General features: G+C 31.4%; 2 protein-coding genes across 4 annotated transcripts; both read right to left on the reverse strand.

Annotated features, from left to right (window-relative positions):
- Nucleotides 1-2,623: 2,623 nt before the first annotated feature.
- On the reverse strand, nucleotides 2,624-6,339 carry LOC100780864 (zinc transporter 4, chloroplastic). The gene is made up of 5 exons (XM_041009017.1): nucleotides 6,167-6,339; nucleotides 5,932-6,071; nucleotides 5,133-5,564; nucleotides 5,036-5,102; nucleotides 2,624-3,519 (listed from the first exon to the last, which is right to left on the reverse strand). Exons 3-5 carry the CDS (start codon nucleotides 5,492-5,494, stop codon nucleotides 3,082-3,084), a joined length of 867 nt encoding a protein of 288 aa, XP_040864951.1. The 5' UTR covers nucleotides 5,495-5,564; nucleotides 5,932-6,071; nucleotides 6,167-6,339; the 3' UTR covers nucleotides 2,624-3,081.
- Nucleotides 6,340-15,971: 9,632 nt separating this feature from the next.
- On the reverse strand, nucleotides 15,972-22,362 carry LOC100820246 (cytosolic Fe-S cluster assembly factor NBP35). Of its 3 annotated transcripts, none has more exons than XM_006595955.4 (4): nucleotides 21,782-22,362; nucleotides 18,461-18,507; nucleotides 18,257-18,358; nucleotides 15,972-17,135 (listed from the first exon to the last, which is right to left on the reverse strand). In XM_006595955.4, the coding sequence occupies exons 2-4, from the start codon at nucleotides 18,495-18,497 to the stop codon at nucleotides 16,207-16,209; spliced, it is 1,068 nt and encodes a 355-aa protein (XP_006596018.1). In that variant the 5' UTR covers nucleotides 18,498-18,507; nucleotides 21,782-22,362; the 3' UTR covers nucleotides 15,972-16,206. The 3 variants fall into 3 exon arrangements, with proteins under 3 accessions (XP_006596018.1, XP_014622543.1, XP_040865272.1); XM_014767057.3 differs by having other exon boundaries at nucleotides 18,461-18,537; XM_041009338.1 differs by having other exon boundaries at nucleotides 18,461-18,784.
- Nucleotides 22,363-23,076: the final 714 nt, after the last annotated feature.

Here is a 23,076-nt window from a genome sequence, read left to right on the forward strand (position 1 = left end):
TGCAAGACTTGTACAAAGAGAAAACCTTCTCTACTTGCCATATATGTAGCACCTCATCGATGATGCAAAGAATGGGAGCTTTCGAGCTCAAAATCAACTTAAGATGGCGGGGATTGAGATTGTTAGTTCCGGTGATGGCTGAGAAAGAGGGTAGTAGCAAAACATACATTGTATGGGTTTAATGACGAGGATCGTTTGGATTGTGAATGGGTTGGAAGAGACCTTAAAAACTGGTTCTTTTAATTTGATTCAAAAATGAGAATATAGGCAATTTGATTTTGTTTGATTCATGATAATGCACGTGCTTGTAATTAATTAGTCACTAGAAGTCTTGAAGTAAGATACACACATTTGATAACAGTTTCTTTTACTCCTGAAGTGATTTTTTTTATATAAAAAAAGTGAAATAATTAATAGTCTTATGTATGTTTTTTTATTAGTGTAATGTATTTTTTTCACTTTATTATCTAGAAAATATTTATTTAATTTTATTATATGATATTTTTACTTTTGATATTTATCATTAGTTTTAGACTATTAAATAATTACATAATAAATAAATAAAATGTTACATCATCACACTTAAATAATCATCACACTTAAATAATGATATGATAGTGTATGATATCTTCTTTTAAGAGATTTAAATTAATAATAGGTAAAAAAAAGTAAACATTTAAAAATATCATATAGTAAAATTATATGAAAAATTAGATAGTAAACTAAAAAAATAAGTATGTTACAAATATGAAACGGCATGGCTTATAGACCCAACAACTGTAGTAATTGACATACCTCAAACATATACTTGTACTCGACAAACCTGAAAGTAGAATGCTAAGGCCCCATTTGCTTCACGGTTTATTTTTTTCAATTCTGAGAATATTTTTTCCCAAAAATGTAATGAAAATGTTATTCACGAATACTTTAAAAAATGTATTGTATATTTAACAATGATTATTCTATTATCTCATAACAAACTTAAAAATAAATTTTCTCAATCTCACATTCCCAAGAATAAAAAATAATCCATGAAACAAAAACCTTGAGTATTAATGTCAACAAAATTGTATGTGTTAAAAGACTAATTCTTTCGAATATTAAAATTTATTTAAGGAATTAACTTTTTCAAAATGCTAAGTGATAAATACACAAACTTAAAAATGGAAGTTTGACTATGCTTTTGTAAAAAAAAAAAAATTATTTATTAATTATATTATATTATTAAAAAGTGTGTTAGAAAAGGTATTTTAGAATACCTCATTATTCTCTCTTCACTTGTGGTGCAGTTTTGACACTGGGTGCTTGTGGCTGAATAGACTAATAGGGTAATTCAAATTTCAAACCAACAAGCCACCGAGGCAAGTAGGGAATACATGACGATAATAACATAAAAACAAATTTCATAAATAATTGAAAAAAATTAATATTAAATTTTTTAATTTTTTAATTTTTTAATTTCGCGTTGGATTCACTTTGTATGTGATTTTTATAATGTTCATCACTTTTTTCATTCAGAATTCAATTGAATTCTATAAGTGAATATAATAAAATAATTTTTACTCTCCAATTAGTCAAAAAGATTAAAAATCATGTCCCATAAATAGAAAAGTATCATTATTTTAAAATAATTATTTTGACTCACTTTAAAATCATAAAAGACTAAAATAAAGTTTCTAAAGCATAAATAATCAAATTGAACAAAAATTAAAACATAAACTACCATGTAAATTTTTCAATCTTAAATACAATTTTTTTTACAATACTTGCTTCAGCTAAGAACTATCTCCTTTTTTTAATTTGTTTTTAAGAACGATTTTTTTTTGTTTATTTATCCACTAATTAAAATATTTAAGGCTTGAATTTCGTAGGATCCACAAAACTCAAAACTCACGTGTCTTTCTTTCTTCTGTTGAACCGTACAACTATAAGAGAAAACCCAGATTGAAGAAAAACGGAACATAGACCTTCTGCCGCAGCGGTGGGAGAGAGAAAAATACACGAATTTTATGGAACTCACTTAACAAGTGAAATGCAAATAACACGTGTCTTCAGAAAATAATTCAAATCATTCCAAATTAGACACATGAATTTAAAACATGCCGACCCACCGATAAATTAGAAAAATATGGTAATGTGCAATTGCTCTGCAAAAACTAGCTAATCAAATCAAATATGCTGATGCATGAGCCAGTTCCAAAGTAACCACACCGATTGCAAATCTATGCAATAACATTAATAACATATATGCAGTTCATTCCAATGATGAACAACCACCCCAATTACCAGTTGCATTTCTGAATGTCTGTTGCTACATTGACATTTATTTTGCAACCTATGTGGTGATATGAAGATGATGCTAACCTAGGAGAGAACACCATTCTATTAACTAACTATTGAGGTAAGTGGGCTTAATATCATAATATTTTATTAAGTTAAATATGTTTTAATTCCTTAAATTTATAATATTTTAAATTTTGGTTTCTCAATTAAAAATAGGTTCCTTTTAATCCTAAATTTATAAAAATATTGTTTTTAGTCCATCAATTTAATTACGAAAGACTAAATTTTTTTTTTAGTCTTTTAAATTCATTCTAGGGACTAAAAGTAATATTTTCTGAATTTGACATATTAAAAAGAATAAATTTTTATTTGGAGAACTGAAATAAAAATATCTCAAATTTAAGAAACTAAAAGCAAATTTAAGTCTGTTTCATTTAGAGGGAGGCCTCGTATCATATTAATTGTGCAGTTGTAAGCTTAAAATTATACAATGAGAGCATTGACATTTTGAGTAGGGGTACCATTGGAACTACATATGATATTATGCTTTAATTGACAGCACACCCTTCGTAGCAATCTATCTTGATCGAGTAGCCTCTATATTTTTCTTGAGTTAATTACTAGTAGTTACAGAAATGAATATGACAACGCTAAAAACAATCAAGTTATATACTATCTCCATTCTTATTTGTATATAAAAAAAAAAAAAAAGTTATAGTTTAATCTTATAAAAACAAATGGAGGTAATACTAATTAATACTAACATTGGAAATTAATGTACAAGAACATTGGAAAGGATCATGCCCAAATTGCGAGGGAAGACATCAATCCAGCCCCAAGGAAAAGCAGACAGTAACATATTATCTGAAGCCTAAAGTTACAAGGCATTTTCTTGCTAAGAAAATCTGCAGCTATTAAGTCCACTAAAGCCATATACACTAAAATCCCAGCTGATAAGGAGTCCAAGATGCCTTCAGTGATGAGTGCTCCTGGACTGTAAGGGTTAAAAACTGAAGCAACACCAAGTGGCGTTGTTAGTGCAAAAAAACATGACATTATTGTTGCTGATAAGGTTTTGAATTGAGTTTGGGAGATGCAACCACCTAGTACAAATCCCTCAAAGAACTGATGGAAGGATAATGCCACAATCAGGGCTTTCATGGTACAAGGGCTTTGTGAAACTCCTAGAGATAACCCAATTATCATCGAATGTGATACAATCCCAAGTTCCAATACCTACATACAAGTTGGATATCAGAAATTTGCATAATTTTTTATTTGTGTGCTATTATTAATCAACAATACTTTAAGCAATCTTCACGCTTCCTTTTTATTTCAAAAGTCTTACGGGCAATAGATACTAAATGAGAAGTGCTAAGAATATATCTTTATTTGGTTTAAATTTAAAAACGACAATAATGAGTCCATTTTCGAAGCCTCAAACAAAATTAGTTCAGCCCAACGATAATTGATTCTGTTTGACACGGCTTTGTCCATCCATTTTCCATTGTTTTCAAAAAGTAAACAAAAACGGGTGGACGTACTTTAGCACTCGATCCCCTTAAAGACCAAGCGATGCTTGCACGTAATGACCAATGAATAATTGGTGACAATGAATATGTTTGGTTTTTCTGTTTGGGGTGTTCCAAACTTAATTTAAATAGTAAACTCAATTTTGTAACATATTAACTTAATTATTCTTAAATATATGTTTGCACATTAAAATTTTGGTTGAAAAACCAATTTTGTAGAAACAAGATATTGGTTGATATTGTAAATTGGTGATGGAAAGTAGGTTATTTATAATTCTAAAAAAACATATGCAAATAAATTTCCAAATATCAATAAGAAAATCTGACGTAACATACAGTCTCTCTTCATCACCCAATCACACTCAACTTCAACAAATATTCAGAGAAACTATAACGAGTCCAATCATTATTGAACAGTTTTCATAAAATCACAAAAATTATTAAAATTAATGTATGATTTGGTTACGCAGTATGGTATGAAAGAAGAACAATTGAGAAATTTATTTGAATTAAAAATTATGTTTGATAAAATTAACTGAAAGTTAAGAAAGTTAGTTGAAAAATTAAAAATTAGTCAATTGAATCATAAGTATATAAGTATTTAATAATATTATATGTTAAAGTAGCTAAAAAATATAAAATTAAATAAATAATAAAATAATAAAATTCACCAAAAATAAAAAAGATTATAAAAGAAATCTAATAAATATTTAAGAAAAGATTAAATATAAAAAAGTTAATGTTTTAGAATGATTAAAAACACTAAAATTACTATAAAAAATTGATCACCAAACAATCAAATTAGAAATTGACTTAAATATCTTACTAAAGAGTATGAAACTCACATTAAATAGTAAAAAAAAAATATTTTTCATCAATTTCATCAAAACCAAAAACTAATGGTAAGAAATTAAGTTTGTTTGAGTAGATATTAATAAAATTAATCTTAGTTGAAATTAATTTTAAAATAATATGATTAATGTTTAGATATTTTATTAAAAAAATTAGATTATAAATAAAATTTAGTATAAAATTTTAGATTAATATGAAAAACTATTCAAAGTTATTGATTCAATCTAAAATCATTTTTGAAATTTTCTTCTATAATTAAATATATAAAAATATATCGAAAATTAATTTTACACTCAAAAATTAATTTTTTAATATCAAATCAAACACTCCATGACATGACATAAGCAAAACAAGGGATATCATATTACCTGTGAAACGACGACGTGACGAACAACAGTATTTTCCACATCATCGCGGTGGTGAGAGTGGGAGTCTCTTCCCTCTTGCCCAACATCCACGATTCACGTTTCCAACAACGTCGCCTCGTCACTACCCTCATAATCAACAACCTTCCCATGCTCCACGCGTCCACGCGCCTCTCTGTACTCGTAATATTCCGTCGCCACAAAGTCAACGAAAAGAGTGAACAACGTCGACACCATGGCGAAGAAACCGGTGAAGGGAAACTTCGCCCACGCGCGCGAGTCTGTCCCCAAGCACGGATCCTTAAGCGCATCCCACGAGTCCCTCAGCATGTGCACGAACCCCGTCGCCAAAATCACCCCCGCCGCGAACGCCTTCGCCGCCGCGAAAACGTCGGCGTCCGACAGCAGAAACCGCCGCGATTTTCCAACCAGTGGGATCGCGATTCCCCTGAACCGCGGCATTGCTCCAACTCCGTTCTATCACAGCTCGAGCTCGTAAAGGATTCGCGTACAGACTTCAAATTAAGCGATTCTGTTTCAATAAAATAAAGTAAAATTAGAGTTGTTAACTTCATGCAGGGAAATGATCTGATCTGAATTTAATTTGTTTAGACTTTAGAATCCCTTTCAAGTGGATATATAAGATTGATTTAGTATCAGAAAAAAAAAATGAAGAGAGAAGAAAGAGTTCCTAATTTTTCAACTAATATTTCTAATAAAAATTAACAAATCAATATTTGCATCTACATGATTTTGAATAACAGTCTACAATCATAACTGTGTCTGTAACATCAAAACAAAATATTTTAACTTTCCGTATCATAATTACAATTGTGACCGTATTAGTCACATTTTTTGTTGTAATTGTAAGTAATATAAAATCATGTTTTTTCACTCACCATAATACAACTCCGTTTTAAGACCATGTTTGCCGATAAATATAAATCGCTTTGGAATTGTAAAAGTTGAATTAGAACTTCAATTCTCTAAGATTAACGACAAACGAACCCGAGAAGACGCGCGGGAGGGAGCAGAGATCCTGAGAATTGAAGAAGAATATAAGAATTGCAATTGAAGATGTAAATAATTGTTGAAAGCAGTGGAAAACGGGAAAAAAATAGAGCGAGAAGAAACCTCAATTAGAAACATGGAGAACACGGTGAACCAAAATAGAAATATTAAATCTGTTGTCTTATTTTCTATTTTTTGAGTTATAATTTAGTTTCGGGAAAAGGGAATTACGAAGATGTAGACTGTGTGGGCACTGAAATGAAGAAGAATAAAATGAGAAATGAGAATGTCGTCGTTAGGAAAGAACGAACGGAAGCAGAGAGATCAGAAAGTGGGCAAAATGACGTAAAAGGGGCGGTTTTAGAAACTTTTTCCCTCCAAGGATCTCTTTGCAAATTTATTCTAAAGGGGGTTCTTTTTTTAAAGGTGTTCCACTATTGGTACTGGTAGAACATACATGTACTAATTCTGTCATTGGGAAAAGCGGTTACCAATCAAAAGATTCCGCTGCTGACACTGGCGGGATACACATGTCATCCATTCATGTCATCCATCCATGTCATCCATCCAGCCAATGACCCATGCAGCATGCATCCAGGTTGCACTGATTCTGCCAATGGGCCTGGCGTTTTTGCTCATTGATACCACCAGTAGGACTGGCGTGTTCCAAATTGTAGAGGAAATAGGGATTCAGCGCAGTGTAGCAGGGGTTCATGCATGCTGTATGCTTTGTAGTTTTTGTAGGGTTTCAGGTATAGGGTTATGGTTGTAGAAGAAAAAAATTGAAGATGGTTCAAGGGTCTCAGAATGCTTTTTATTTATTTTACTGTAGAAGAAAAAATTGGAGGGGTTCAAAAGCTTTTTTTTTTAGGGGAAGGCAGTTTGCCTTTAAATAGGAGTGGTTACACCTACATTATCTACCATACCATTGCTTGAGGTTATTGAGAGCTTCAATCAGGTATCACTTAAATTTTCATATTATTATCATTGAATTTAAATTTTCATATTATTATTATTGAATTGTAAATTTTCATATTATTATTATTGAATTGTAGATAGTAATTGTTTTACTTAGTAATTATTTTAGTTACTATTAGATAGATGCATTTAATTTTTCGAAGTATTTTATAGTGTAAAAATGATGTAATGTTATTTGTTATAGATAGTAGTAGGTAGATGTGTTTAAAAAAAGTAGATAATATTAGGGAGGCGTGTTTAATTTGTGTATGACTAGTGTTTTAATAAATTAATTTTATTTGTTATAAAAAAGTGTAGATAATATTAGATAAGTGCGTTTATAAAATATTATAGGTATTTAATTTTTGATACATTGTAGTGTTAAAATAATATTTGAGTTTAAATTTTCATAATGTTATCTGTTATAAAAGAAATTATACATAGTATAACGTAGGTGCGTTAAAAAAATATTTGTGTTAAAATTTTCATAATTATTTGTAATGTAAAAATAAATTAATGTCATTTGTTTTAAAAAAAATTATAGATAATATTAGGTTACATCCATTTAAAAAAGAGTATTTGTTTTTAATTTTTTGTAGTTATTTGTAGTGTAAAAATAAATTAATGTCATTTGTTATAAAAAAAAATTATGTGTATAATTTTTTTTAGTTATTTATAATATAAAATTAATTCAATCTTATTTGTCATAAAAAATTTATAGATAGTACTAAGTTATGTGCATTTAAAAAATAGTATATGTTTTTAATTTTTTGTATTTATTTCTAGTGTAAAAATAAATTAATGTCATTTGTTATAAAAAAATTATCGATAGTATTATGTAGGTGCGTTTAAAAAATATTATCTATGTTTAATCTTTCGTAATTATTTTTTGTCATGATATAATTTTTTAGATTTTTTAATTGAGATGTTGAAATTACAATCCTGAGTGTATTTTGACAAGCCTTAGGACCAGAATTTGGTATTAATATAATCTTTATTTAAATATATTTGAAAATGAATAAGTAGGAAGACTTTTTTCTTTAGAAGACAATATTAATTTTTTAAACTAAACACATAATTTTTGTGGTGCAGTATTAATGGTTTCTTCTTCGTCATGTTCGTCAAATATGTCAATTAATTCTGGCTGCGTTGATGGTGACCTGTTGTGGATGCAAGATAAGCATGTTTCACAACATATTTGGAATGAGGAAGAAGATAAAAAACTGCATATTAGAAGAGTTGTCCCCACATATCAAGGTCAAGAAGAAATACCATAAGAGATTATTCCTCTATTTCGTTAATCTGGTTTTTACTGGATTATAAAGATGAGATATTTAAAAATAAATGCGGCATTAATCAATGCCTTGATAGAAAGATGGAAGCCGGAAACATATAACCTTCACATGAGATGCGGAGAGTGTACTATTACTCTTCAAGATGTCTCTGTTTTATTAGGTCTCTGTGCTGATGTGTTGCCATTAATTGGTCCAACAAACCTTAGTTAGGCTGATTTATGTGAAGAATTGTTAGGAGTCAGACCAGAAGAAGGTGAAATTCAAGGAGTATGATTAAATTAAGTTGGTTGGCTCACCATTTTCCAGATTTAAATAACGATGGCGGTAATTTAGAACAGGTAGAAAGGTTTACCCGTGCATGGATCCTTCAATTCATTGGAGGTGTCTTATTTGTTGACAAAAGCAATAACAAAGTTTCGGTAAGATACCTCCAATTTTTACGGGACTTTAGAGAGTGCAGCACGTATTCTTGGGGATCTGCCGTACTTGGTTATTTATATAGAGAGATGTGTAGCGCCACCAATTATACAACTAAATCAATTGGAGGTATGTGCATCTTACTACAAATGTGGGCATGAGAACGATGTACAACTCTGACTCCAAGAAGGACTCCTCCCATAATAGAAAACAAACCACTTGAGCTAATGATGATTTGATACTTTTTCGTCGCAAACTAGATATTATGAAACGACTTGAGGTAAAAACATTTAAATTTATTGGTTAAATAATAATTTGGCATTTCATATTTCATTGAAATTAATCAAAATTGGAACTATGTGCAGTTTTTCTGGGAGCCATACTCAGCAAATGTTATGTCAGTGTTGCCTCCAATTTGTTTAGTTGGAAGTGTTGCATGGTGCGCGGTGGTGCCACTAATTTGTTTCCAAAGTTATTGAGTGGCACCAACCCGATAGAGTTTTGAGACAATTTGGCATGCAACAACCAATTCCAAGTTCTCCTTCACAACCATTTAATATTCATGGCATATCTTTGAGAGGAAAATATGAGGAAAATTGGGGACAACTGTTAGGCCCAATGACCAATCAATGGAACAATCGGGCTGATTTTAGGGTCGACGTTTATCCACGACAAGAATGTCTGAGTTTTAACTCTGACTATATGGTGTGGTTTAAGCGTAAAAGAAAGATGTTTGTTGACCCGAAAAATGCAAACATGGCAGAAGAAATCCTGATAGACAGGCACGAAGATGAGATCGTCCATGCGGCACATCCTCACGACATCACCGCCATCAAGACGATTGATTTTCTATTTTAGTATTTAAATTTTTTTGTGTTTTTATTTTAAATTTTAGACTTGTATTATCATTTGTTTTATGAATGTTAACCAATTGATCAAGTTTATGGCGCACACAGAACTATAATAATAACTAATTTAAAAAACAAACTTATCATCGATAGGTTCCATTTCATTCAAGTAGACAAATAAAATACATAATTCAATTAATTTAAGAACTTCCACATTCAGATTGCATTAGACATCGACGTCTGTTGTGTCCTTCTCTTCCATATCTACTACATTTTTTGTCGGTGCTCAGATGCTTCCAGCCAATCCATCTCATTCCTTATCCTTGTTGATTTTGGCTCACCTTTCGCACGAATTGTACTTGGATATGGGATAAGTGTCCATGGCTCATCAGAAGGAGGAATAGCCGCTTCATTCCCAAGAGGCCGCCATTGCACGGAATAAGCTTTTAGGATATGCTCATTTGTGTAAACAACGTCTACATATTGAAAATAATTCATGCTCACGTAACCATGAACAGCAATAATGTGTGAACATGGATAGTGAAAAGCAGAATACTTTCTGCATTGACAATAATGGTCATTCAAGTTAATTGGCCACTTTTGTCCGCCACATTGCGTTCTAGGATTGAAGGTTTCCTCTACTTCAAACCTTGTCGAGTGAATATCATAAACGCGGACGATGTGCGAACAAGCTTGTTCTTGATTTTTTTGAAGTTCTTTAAAAACCTTAGAACAATATACTTGTCCTTCATTTAATTGTCTTTGGGCTTGGCGACCACGATCAACAAAGTATTTTCGACACCTACTATATGTGGATTTTCCCAAAGCTGTTATCGGTAGGTTGCGACAATCCTTCAATACCTTATCAACACATTCTGAGAGGTTGGTCGTCATGTGACCATATCTACATCCTTCTTTATCATAAGTCATGCTCCATTTTTCCTTTGAAATGCGATCAATCCATGTACATATGGCTGGACTCAATTGACTAAACTTTTCTAAATTATGGTCAAAGGTATGTTTGCAAGGAGTGTAGGCTGCATCAAAAGGTTTTGTTAGCAACAACAATTTGAAGTATATGTCAAACATAATTAACATCATATTATAAATTAAATCTTACCCAATTTCTTCAACATTTCTTTTTATTTGGCATTATTGAATTTTCGATTGAAATTGCTTGCTATGTGTCGGATGCAGTAAACATGATAACTGTGGGGAGGTTGCCAACCAAGATGTTCGTTAGCAACAACAGACTTTATACTCGCGTGACAATCAGATATGAGACAAATACCATTTTTATTTGTCACGTGTTCACGCAAGTGTGCCAAAAACCATGATCACGCTGTTAACGTTTCACCTTCGACTATGGCGAATGCTAGAGGAAGAACACCACCATTTCCATCTTGTGATGTGGCCATCAACAGGGTCCCACGGTATTTCCTGTATAAATGTGTGTTGTCAACTTGTATGATTGGCTTACAATAATTAAAAGTCTTTTTACATTGACCGAAAGTCCAAAATACTCTATCAAACTGATGGTGTTCACAACTCACCGTGTTGCCAACAATAAAATCGTCATGCAATATTTGAAAATAGGATCCAGGAGAGTGATTTTGCATGTGTTTTAGTCACGACGAAAGTTTCGCATATGACTCTTCCCAATCGCCATATTCAATTGCAATCGCTTTTTGTTTTACCATCCATGCTTTTTTGTATGAAACCTTATAGGAAAATGCATTGTTTATCCTTTCTTGAATCAAAGAAACTTTTATTGATGGATCTTCTCTAATCATGTCTATTAATAAAATAACAAAATTTAAATAACCAAAAAATGCAAAAGTAGGATAATATGAACATAAAACACGTACCTACTACACAAGTGACAATGAAATCTGAATCAAACTTCTCATGATCTTGTGTTACAGTCATATTCAGACATTGTGTCACTTTCCATGAATCGGTTTTTTTAGATAAAATTGCCCTTATATAAAATGGCTATGGACACTCTACGCTTTTATTTGGGTAACAAACGATATATTTGTGTGATTTGGTTTCAAGAACTTTAAAACTTTGATGCACCTTCATAACATATTGTTTGAGTTCATTTTGAAAGCATCTTTACTATCAAAATCCATACCAACATATAATTCTTGCCCAACATTAAAAGTAGATGGCATCTCCAAATCGCAAATATCCTCCTCATCGGGATGACTCCAATTGATATTGTTATAATGGAAAACATCATTCTAAAATGGATTTTGAATTCCATCTACACCAAATATGTAACAAAATAAAATTCATGTCAATTTCAGTAAAAATTTTATTTATCATTAAATACAAATGTTATAAAATGATTCATGTATTTAACTCTTTTTAAAATTGAAATAAATATATCTTGTCTTGGTTGAACAATGGTAACAGGTTGAACCATGTCTGTGACTTCATCGTCTGTATGAGATATGTCATCAACACTATCATCTTCATCTAAAGAGTCTTCAACATATGAATTAGACACAAGATAATCATCATCATCATCTTCATCTTCATCCTCATGTAAATTGCTTACATTTCTTGGCGGTTCCGTCTCATTATTAGATAAATTATGTCCACATATCTAACAGAATTTGCATAATGAAACGCAGAACCACCAGCAACATCATTTTCTATGTATAATTCTAAAACTGACATTTGTTCTTGTTGTCGAAAACATTCGATCATAGTTTCAACATCTTCGTCATCACAAATTTGTAATGCAATATATTTTCCTGAAACTAAAAATCTGCTGCTTATACAAGAAATAATTTCATTATTTGTTAACCTTACCTTTTCTCCTATTTTTTTTTCAACGCATTATAACTCATTCCACGATTAGTTTGAATTGTCTTTTTTACTGCCTTCAAATGTTATACCGGTATTCTCTTTATATACCCTGAAATACAAGACTGCTATAACAGAATTCATCTTATACCAAAATATACCTACAAAAAAAAATTATAAATAATTAATCAAATAATTAATCATACTAACAAAAATTCAACTCCGAATCAATTTTATTAACTCCAAAATTAAATACTCTAAATCTAAAAAATAACACACTACGGATTATAAGTTAATTCTAAAAAAATATATATAAATCTAATAAATACTACAGATCAAATAATCTTCAATTAAAATGGTAAACATACCAAAAAATAACAAATCTTCAATTAAAATCATTTATCTATATCTAATAAATACTACAGATTAAAACAAATGACATTGAATTATTTTTATATTAGAAATAACTAAAAAAATTATACACATATATTTTTTAAATGCACCTACCTAATACTATCTATAATTTATTTTTTTAAAACAAATGACATTAATTTATTTTTACAAAGTACAAAAAATTAAAAACAAATAGTATTTTTTACATGAACGTAACCTAATATTATCTAAAATTATTTTTATAACAAATGACATTAATTTTTTTTACACTACAAATAAGTAAAAAAAATTAAAAACGGATTGTATTTTTTAAACGGACATAACCTAATATTATCTATAATTGTTTTGTAATAAATTACATTAATTTATTTTTACACTAGAAATAATTAACAAAGTTTAAACACAAATATTTTTTTAATGCACCTATCTAATACTATCTATCATTTATTTTATAACAAATAACATTACCAAAATTTAAACTACAACTATTTTTTTAACACTAGATATATGTATAAAAATTTAAACACACTATTTTATAAACGCACTTATCTAATACTATCTATAATTTTTTAATAACAAATAAAATTAATTTATTTTTACACTAGTCATAACTACGACAAATTAAACACACATATGTAATATTATCTACTTTTTTTTAAACACATCTACCTACTCTTGACTGTATCAAATAACATCTATCTAACATCTATCTAATACTATCTAATATAACATTAGATTATTTTTACACTATAAAATACTTCGAAAAATTAAATACATCTATCTAATACTATCTAATATTTTCTTGAATTCACTTATATTTTATTTTAAATATAATTACTTACTAAAATAATTACAAATAATTAAATATCAATAATAATTATATTACCTGATTGAAAATTTAAGTAATATAATTACTAACTCAATTCATTACTAACTAAAGCAATTACTAACTAAAATTGAATAATAATAATAATATAAAAATTTACGTCATACCTAATTGAAACTTTGAATAACACCACCACCAGACCACCAGTCAAATTTTGTTTCAAACATCACAAACTTTAACTCCAAAAGCTCAAAACACAATCAGAAGAGAAGAGAAGAATGCGGTATTATAGGTGCAAAGACTCGTAGTATTTAAAGCCTTACAACGTAAAAAAATAAATTAAAGCCTGTTATTTCTGAAACCCTATTTAATTTTTTCTTCATTATTTCTGAAAAGCCTATGAACCCTAACAAAAAGACACGACCATGCATGAACTGAAACCTACCTTCATGGCACACTGGAGTAGCTTGCACCAATACCGCCAGTTTCAATGGCGGAACCAGTTTTTTTTTCTTTTCCTTCACAAATCTCGCCAGACCAACTGGCGGATCCACGTGGATCAGCAGCAACAATTCCACCACTTTGACTGACGGAAACTACATGATGATGGATGCACTGATGGATGCATGGGTAAAAAAGCATGTGGGCATAGGATATCTCGCCAATGGGAGTGGCGGAACCCCATGCATGAAGAAGCCGTTTTTGGTGTTGGCGGAATACTTGAACCCGCTATTGGTACTGGCGGGATCCCTTAAAAAAAAAAAGACTCCCTCCGAAAATTTTTTGCAAAGAGACCCTCTAAGAAAAAAAGTTTCTAAAACCACCCCTCTGAGGTCATTTTACCCACAAAGTGCACTTCAATGGTTACAACTTGTTACAAGGTAAAAAAAGGTGTTGATATGATGTGATATGTTATAATATTTAATAATTTTTTATAAATAAATAAAATAATATTTTAAATTCAACTAACAATAATATACTATAATTTATTTTTTTAATCATTCAATTATATATTTAATTAATATGTATAATTTTTACTTGACGGAAAAATATTATTATTAAAAATAACTTGTCTGAAAGAGGGAGATTGAATTGGTTATGTATGATTTTAATTTTCTTTAATAAGGTCTAATCCATCAACTGATGCATTAAATCAAGATAATTTTTTTTATAATATGTCAGGCGCACAGAATGTGCCTCTAATCCACCGTTTTCGGCAATCTTGGTTGATACAATAAAAGCAATGGACCAGAAATTTGTGCATTTATACATAGGGATATCTCATATCTGACCCTTTTTCTCAAATAAAATAATGTTTCATGGCACATCTCAATTTTCTGTAGACACCATAATTTGCATTTTTGGCAATTTGTTGAGATCTTGGAATAATCTTTAGAAGTTTTTGTTTTGAGTCGAGTAGTTTAGTATTAGTTATATTTAAAATTTATTATTCTTTTTTAAAGATATTTCACAAAAAATCAAATTCACGTCTTCTTTCATAAATTCAGCATATTGTTAACTTATTTACACTTATTTCATCTTATCATATAGTTATCTCATAACATGAAAGAACATCAACACACTTTCCTTTGTTTTATTTATAAATCATTTCCTTTGCCTTTTGCATTATAGAATACTTTTAACTTGATAATGAGAATTGATTTTGTCTACAGTCAAACTTGACGGTCTCATGGTAGAAATAAACCCAAATAATTTTAGAACTACTCATCCAAACGCACACAAAACCCAGTTATTTTGAGTTAAGACAATCAACTTTATTTGCATGTGCTAGCCTCATCACAATGTTATACACAATATACAATTTATTTTTGGATAAACTTATCCCTAAGTATTTCTGGGAGAAAAAAAAAATCTGTAAACAAAAATTAGTTAATACGTAAAATAGTTTCTAGAAATTATCTCATATTAGTTTCTCTAAAAAAAGTAATTAATTTATGTATAAATTAATTTTAATTTACAGAGAATTTTATTTTATTTTATTTTTTCCTCTTAAAGTGTTTATGAAAAAGTTGCAAATGATAGCTTCGAGCTAATGCGTAACTTAGCTATAATTATTTGATTCAAGATAATTCATTTGACTTATTGTAAAAACAACAATCTTTATAGTAAAATCATAAAAAGGAAATGGAAGTTATTTTTTGTAATTAATTTTATATTTAAATTGATTAATAGAAAAACAATAAATAAAAAATAATCTCTGAAATTATACTTGTTTGATAGAAAACTTTTTTTTCTTTGTAACTCTTTACACAGAAACATGAATATTTTACCAAGCAAAGGATTCAATGTCCTTTGACCAAATCAAAATTTAGAGCATGATTCGAATGCAACTCAACGAACGGCAAATGTTCATATGGCTACAAACTCCAATGTATTGAAGAAATATAATCTCAAAAACATAGAGAAATAAGCATTATTAGTAACTACGTCGTCAAATACGTATAACATAGAGGCCCAGAAAACCAATACCTGAGGTCCCAAAATGTCTCAACCCTACATGGCTTAAAGTATTAAAGAAAATTTCTGTGCAAACCGTTCATAGATAAAATTAGATTTTGATTTTCAAAAATCGTCATAAAGCAATATCTGCTACACTCCATTGCTTAATAACATTGACCACCCATTAGTTTCAATCAGCTGCTCTATAATCTTCTTTAACGCTGGAGCACTAACAACGCAATCTTTTTTAGCAAAGCAGGATGAACCCTCTTCAGCTGCCTTACAAAGCTGTGGATCTAAAGGAACTTTACCAAGAAAGGTTACCCCCATATCATTGCACATTTTCACTGCTCCACCACCACTACTATCAAATACTTCAGTGCAAGCAAGCAAATTCAGCATTTCTGGCGCTTTTTCTCTCATGTATTCCCAAACCCACTGTGTAACATCTTTCTGCTCACCATTATCAGTCAACTTCATAAACTTGAAATCTGTGATGGGCAGGCACAGGCCACTCATATTCTCTACAACCCCAAGAACTTTCACGCCAACTTTCTTGCAAAAATTCACTTCTTTTCTCACATCAATAAGAGAGATTTGTTGAGGAGTAGTGACTATGATTGCACCATCTATTCCAGTGGCATCAAGGCATTGAACAAGGGAAATGTGTTCATCTGAGGTTCCCGGTGGAGCATCCACAATTAGAAAATCAAGTTCACCCCAGTAGACATCTTTTAGAAACTGCTTGATAAGTCCATTTTTGCGAGGACCTCTCCATATAACAGCTTCATCTGGATTGGGAAGCATGAACCCAACTGACATGACCCCAAGGTTGGACTCCACATAGACAGGGGACCAACCAAGGTTGCTCTGATGTATCTCTTGACCTTCTAGGCCAAGCATCTTTGGAATGCTTGGACCACAGATATCAACGTCAAGAAGACCTACCTGAAAATCCCTTGCTGCTAAAGCAAATGCCAGCTGGGCAGAGAACGTGCTCTTGCCAACTCCCCCTTTTCCTGATAAGACCAATATCTTATGTTTCACAGTAGCCATTCTTTCTGCAATGGCAACCAGATCTGCAGAAAAAAATGTAGAAGACAAGGTCACCAAAAATTTTATATATGAAGGCAATTCAAATTAGAAAAACATTTTAAATTCTAAAATGCTTTAACATGCCCTACCAACCCAAGAATACTACAGGAAACAAAAAAATAAAAGAGCAAGAAAGCAAATGTTTTTGCCATTAACAAAAAATCTTTTATCATTGTTAACCAATAAAGGGAAAATAAGGGGAGCTAGAAAGAAGGCAGTACGGAAATTACATCATAAGCTAGCTAATTGCACAAGCCTTATGTCAATGAGAGCATGAGAAGAACACCAAACAGTGAAATACGATTCAACTGATACTTGTTACTTGTCAGTGCCATACGATATATATCTAAAAAAAATATTTTGTGAACTCCAAGGGATCAGATTTGATTAATTACCATATGATGTGTATTGATTAATACTCGGAAAACAAAAAGAATATCTTGATCTCATCTAGTATATTAAATAAATTTTGTGCTGTTGTATGACTCCCTATTTCTTAGTTTTGGCTATGAAGAATAAACCAGTACTGTTGAGACACTCAAGAAATAATGGAACATACTGAGCCACACCTAGGTTTGATTCAAACAGAAATCAGAAAAACATATAAAGAGCTATGGCAGAAAACACTTGGATGCAGAGCAGTTGCAGAATGCTCTTCAATGCAGTGCTGCAAACATCTTGACTGTGGAGGAAATGATTTGCTCACTTCCCTGGCTAATCAAACCACATAAACAAAGCTGGGGAGAAATCATACTACTAGCATTGTCTACTAAATAGGCACGCTAGGGTCACAACATACTGAGAAACAGTCCCAAATTCTAGAATCATTAGCTGTGGCATCACAGCATGCTTATATAGATCGTAAGGATTATTTACTGTTGTGTGTTGTCATATCAGACCACATGAAATACTCTTATTTATAATGAAGGAGGTTTACAAAATAAGGAAACTAAATAATGAGTAATAAGGAAAATAATTCCATACTAAACTGTTGTAATTAAAACATATCAAATCATATATTTCACATAGATAAATAATGCCATTTTGAAGAAGTTGATGGTTTCTGGGAAGAAGCATAAAATAATAAGATAAAGATGAAGAGTACCAGGGTCAGGGCCTTTGGGGGCAGTGGCACAAATTTGCTGATTCGGGCACCCTTCACATGCATCGGATTTTCCAGCAGATTCAGACTGAGGACCTGGGCAATCTGTAAATGCCACAGCAAAGCAAAACAATCATATTCATTGGTATATATAAAACCATAGAAGCAAAGTGAAATTCCAGAAACAAAACAAAAGTGAATACATACGCTCGTTGGCATTCTCAGGGATGTCTGCATTCTCCATGGAAGCTCCTCTGTTGTGTTGAAGAAAAAAGTGTAACTATCTGAAGAAAGAACGTGTCACAAATAAAGATGGGCAAAGGCGGCAGTGCTGTCAAATAGCATAGCGGGTTTTAGTGAAAATGCAATTGCAATGGCGTTGCATTGCGGACTCTGCAAAAATCGCAATCGCGGTGCCTTACGCGTCACGGAATCATATTGTGTCGCGGATGTTGCGTCGTTGGTTTACGACAAGCTTGAATCTAAAGAGAAATTGTGTCGACGGCATTTACGGTTCTTTGGTTCATTATTCTGAAAGAAATGAAACCAGGTCAAGTGCGGACTGCGGATTTGGATCGCGTCTTCACGACACTTTATAGTAGTTTTGGGCTTGAGTACAATGTTTTTTTTTGCTTTGTTAAGACTCATGTGCAGTAGTCCTGTGGGGTTTTAAAATTTTACTCTATTGGTTTTTAAAACATCAGAGTCAAATTTTATGTTTTTATTCTATTCTTTTTACTTTTTACTTATGGACTTGGGCTCTCTTCTAATAGGCCCGACAGTAAAATTTTCACTTCTACTTCATGCAAATTTTCAGTTTTCAGGATCATTTTAGAATCTCTTGGCATTTTCACTTCTACTTCATGTAACTTTTTATTATTATATGGCTTACTGAGACTTGTTTAGCTAATTAACTTTTAGCTTATTTTGATCATGTGCCTCAATAGGACTTGTTTAGTAATTAGCTTTTTAGCTGTTTTTAGCTTTTTTTTAATTATATTGAGGAAGGGACAGAGGAGAATGAACATATTTGTCTTGACCAATTTAACTTTTGAGATAATATTATGCTAATCTTTGTCCAGCTTATTCTTATTTGATAGCATGCTTCTTTATACATTTTCAATTGTTATATATATTCTATTTCAACCGCTATGCGGCTTCCGCTATTTGCCTGCAATGCTATCCACTATATTCTATAGCAGATTTTCAGCTTTTCGCAATTTTCCATGATCCACACTATTGACAACACTGATGGGCGGTGTAAGGGTTTCTTGGCAAACAACAAACTTGCAATGACAAGCAAAGAGTAAGGTCACAGAATCAAAGGACAGGTCAAACTCAAACAAAATGAGTTTGTCAAACCAGTGTATTAAACAATAAAACTAGCTCTGATTTAAGTTGGCATTGTAATCAAGTTTAGGACATTTTTGCCCTGTTCTGGCAATTCAGATGGATTAGGTTAAGAATCCCCAGAACAGTAAAAGGATGGGTTATAAGTTGATTGTATAAAAAAAATGTGATATTTCTGTAGGTGATGTTTATGAAAAATCTGAGGAATTTAAAATACTATGGAACTCAATTGTTAACAATTGAATACCCTACCTTTGTAAAAAAATTCATTGATTCATTCAGAAAAAGTAATTAGATTTCTCTCATTTACAAAATTTCTTGTTCGGACAAAGTAACTAAGGTTGTGTTTGGAATTTGGATAGAGAATTTTAAAATTCTAAAGAACTCAAATGCATAGAAATTTAAATGCATCAATTAAATTCCTTGAATTTTTAAAACACTTAGTTTAGGTAAAGCAATTTAAATTCCTAGTGCTTTAAATTCTTTTTTTTTTTTGGATATAACACATCAGCTACCAGCCTGTGGTATGTGCTATGATACATGGAGGCCAAGAAAGGCTCAAGAAGGGTGGCAAGTTACAGATGATAAGCTTTGGTGCTGGCTTTAAATGCAACAGCTGTTTGTGGGAGGTAAAGAAGGATCTGGGGGACACAAATCTGAGGGACAACAGCATTGATAATTGCACGTTTGAAATTACTTGATGCTTTAGAAACACAATTGGGTAAGATACTACCTTCTATAAATCACATTGAAGAGACCAGTTAAATAGTTACAAAAACAAATGGAAATAAAATAGTGAAGGAAAGATTAGCAGCCAATTAGGAACCTCCTTGCCATAGAAACCAGAACAGATAAAAAATAAGATGATAATCAACGATTTATACTTCATGTTAGCTCAGGCATTTCATCGAATAGGTCATAGGCAAGTATGCAAGTTGGTTAAACACTTAATCCCCAAAGTCCTCACAACCAGCCCAACACAAGGCATCCACAATCATTCAACATGATGTATTGTAGGGAGACTCGACCATCAATACAAACTAATATTATCAAGTCTCATTTTTCAGACCAGTAAAATAATAATAAGTGAGAAGCACAAGTCACAAATAAATATTATCAAGACTACTCAAACGGGGACTGCATGTTTAGTCTTTGCACTAAACATATTGTGAACATCACTTCAATAGTAGGACAAGTGAACAAGACCAATTAGTTAAAAAAATTCAAACACCACAGCAAGGTTCATATTGCTGTGATGGAAAGCAAACTTGACTGAAGAAAAAGAAAAAAAAAAAAAAAACAAAGAGAATGCCAGCCCGGTTCAAATCTAAAATTGATTTGTTTTTTTAAATAAAATCCATGTGAAACAACAATTGCATAGGCAAAAGCATTCAAAATTCTTTGAACACAAGAATGATAGAAACAAACATTGAAACCAACTACAAATTAGACCGACAAAATCTTATGAAACCACAAATTCAAACAAGAGAACAAATTATTAGCAATAGATCAAGAGAAGAAATCCTAAATCTAACAAGGGGATGAGAGAATATTAATATTAGAGCATCAGAGAGGGAGATGAACCTGAGATTTGAGAATAAGTAATGGGAGCTGAACAAGAGAGGAACTAGAGAAGACAATAGACGAACAAGAGTGAGATGCCTGAGAGCTCCAGCAGAGAAAAATGTCCAAACTCTCCTTTTTTTATTTAGAATTTTAAATTCTTTGTTTTTAGTTAATTGATAATTCTCACTAAATTTTTCTGAACTTTAAATAACAAGAAATTTTAAATTCTTTGTTTTTAGTTAATTGATAATTCTTTGTTTTCAATTAACACTAGAAGGATGATTATCAAATTCTTTGCATATTTTGTGGAGATGCACAGGTGAACTACTGCTCTGCATATGCTTAGGTTTATCTCATTGAAAAAAATCCTAAAAATAAAAAATAAAAAAAAACTGTTTATGTGCCTAGAGGGGCATGAATTGGATCCTAATTGAAAGAAAGTTATTGACAGTGAATCTTAGAGCGGAATCAGTTGAAGAAACATCATATCGTATCCTATCGAAAGACAAAACAAAAACAGACTGAAAAAGCATACAACGACATTGATACATATCATACCACAGAAAGTATAAAAGCAAACATTCTAAGAAGAAAAAGCTTTAGATGGAAAACCTGTGGTGACGCGGTTGGGCAACTACACAAGGCACAGCGTCGTGTTTGGCTCTTAGGGTTTGTGTTTTTATTAAGAGCTTTGTTATATATCCTCCGATATGCAAGAGACTGGAAAAACCTGCGACTCAATTAAAAATTGACATCTGTCAACGTTTTAAATTTTTATTTTTCTTTCCGAAATGACCCCTTTGCACAGCATCAGTTGACCACGCTCCCTAATTTCTCAATCTATGGTGTTTGCATTTGACGATGATGGTGCTGGTTATTGCCTTTGTGGCCGCAAGTTGAAGTCAATCGTGACTTTGCTCTTGGCCATGCCTTTTCTCAACGTCAATAACACGACCTGGGCTTGCACTTGCTTCAATTTCCATTGTTTGAATATGAAACACTGACATCGAACACGACACGGATACTGAACACCTGTAAAACACATTAAACTTAATCTGGACATGAACATTGATGATCGTGTAACAAACACAATAAAAGATTGAAATGTCCGTATTTCTTAATTTGAGACCGTTGGTGATAGTCTCAAATAAAATCAATTAGAGTTCTCACACTTTAAATGATTCCAAAGTTTTTCATTGTTATAATTGTTTCTTGATTACCAGTTTTATTTGTCCCTCTATCCTGAAATATTTTTAGATATTTAAAACAAAAATAACAACATGCATGTAGAACTGAAGATAAGAAAATGAAATTTTTTTACGGGTTTTCTATTTTTGTCTAGTTAATTTTATTTTTCTCTCTCACTTTTATCCACTTTCTATTTTTGTCTAGTTAATTTTATTTTTTTCTCTCACTTTTATCCACTCTCTCACCAATAGAGGTTACCCAATTAGCCAAATTGTAATTTTCTATCCCTTCAAACGTGGAAAACTACTCACTCTCTTTTTTATGCACATATAATATAAAATAATTTTTAGGGCTTTTTAATTTCTGCAATCACTCACCGCTTCTCTTTTCTTCGTTCTAGGGTTCCGATCTGCCGTTCCATTTGGTTTTCTGTTGTCCGAATTCTTGTTCCGTTCCTTTTCTCCTTAAAAATTGTTTTCTGGGTATCGATTTGTTTGAGGCTATTTTTTTGAGAATTTTTTTTTTAAATATCTTTTTTTCGGATATTTTTGAGTTGAGATCTGGGGGGCTCGAAAGGGGTGGGAGCATCATTGAAGCAATTCGGTGTCACAAAGCCCATATCAATGGCTAGCCCAACGGTTACTGATTTGCAGAGTTAGAAAAGTTACTTTCATTGTTTTGTTTATATAAAAATAACACACTTTTTTTTTGTTTTTCTA

The sequence above is a fragment of the Glycine max genome, chromosome 14 (genome assembly GCF_000004515.6).
Source record: "Glycine max cultivar Williams 82 chromosome 14, Glycine_max_v4.0, whole genome shotgun sequence".
In the NCBI taxonomy this organism is placed as follows: domain Eukaryota; kingdom Viridiplantae; phylum Streptophyta; class Magnoliopsida; order Fabales; family Fabaceae; genus Glycine; species Glycine max.

Coding starts and splice junctions, on each gene's coding strand:
- LOC100820246 (XM_006595955.4), bottom strand. CDS start 18,497: ATGGAGAATGCAGACATCCCTGAGAATGCCAACGAGC. Junction 18,359..18,460: donor CCCTGAGAATGCCAACGAGC/GTATGTATTCAC, acceptor TGGCATTTACAG/ATTGCCCAGGTCCTCAGTCT. Junction 17,136..18,256: donor CCCCAAAGGCCCTGACCCTG/GTACTCTTCATC, acceptor TTTTTTCTGCAG/ATCTGGTTGCCATTGCAGAA.
- LOC100780864 (XM_041009017.1), bottom strand. CDS start 5,494: ATGCCGCGGTTCAGGGGAATCGCGATCCCACTGGTTGGAAAATCGCGG. Junction 5,103..5,132: donor GAGGCGACGTTGTTGGAAAC/GTGAATCGTGGA, acceptor GCAAGAGGGAAG/AGACTCCCACTCTCACCACC. Junction 3,520..5,035: donor GTCACGTCGTCGTTTCACAG/GTAATATGATAT, acceptor ACTTGTATGTAG/GTATTGGAACTTGGGATTGT.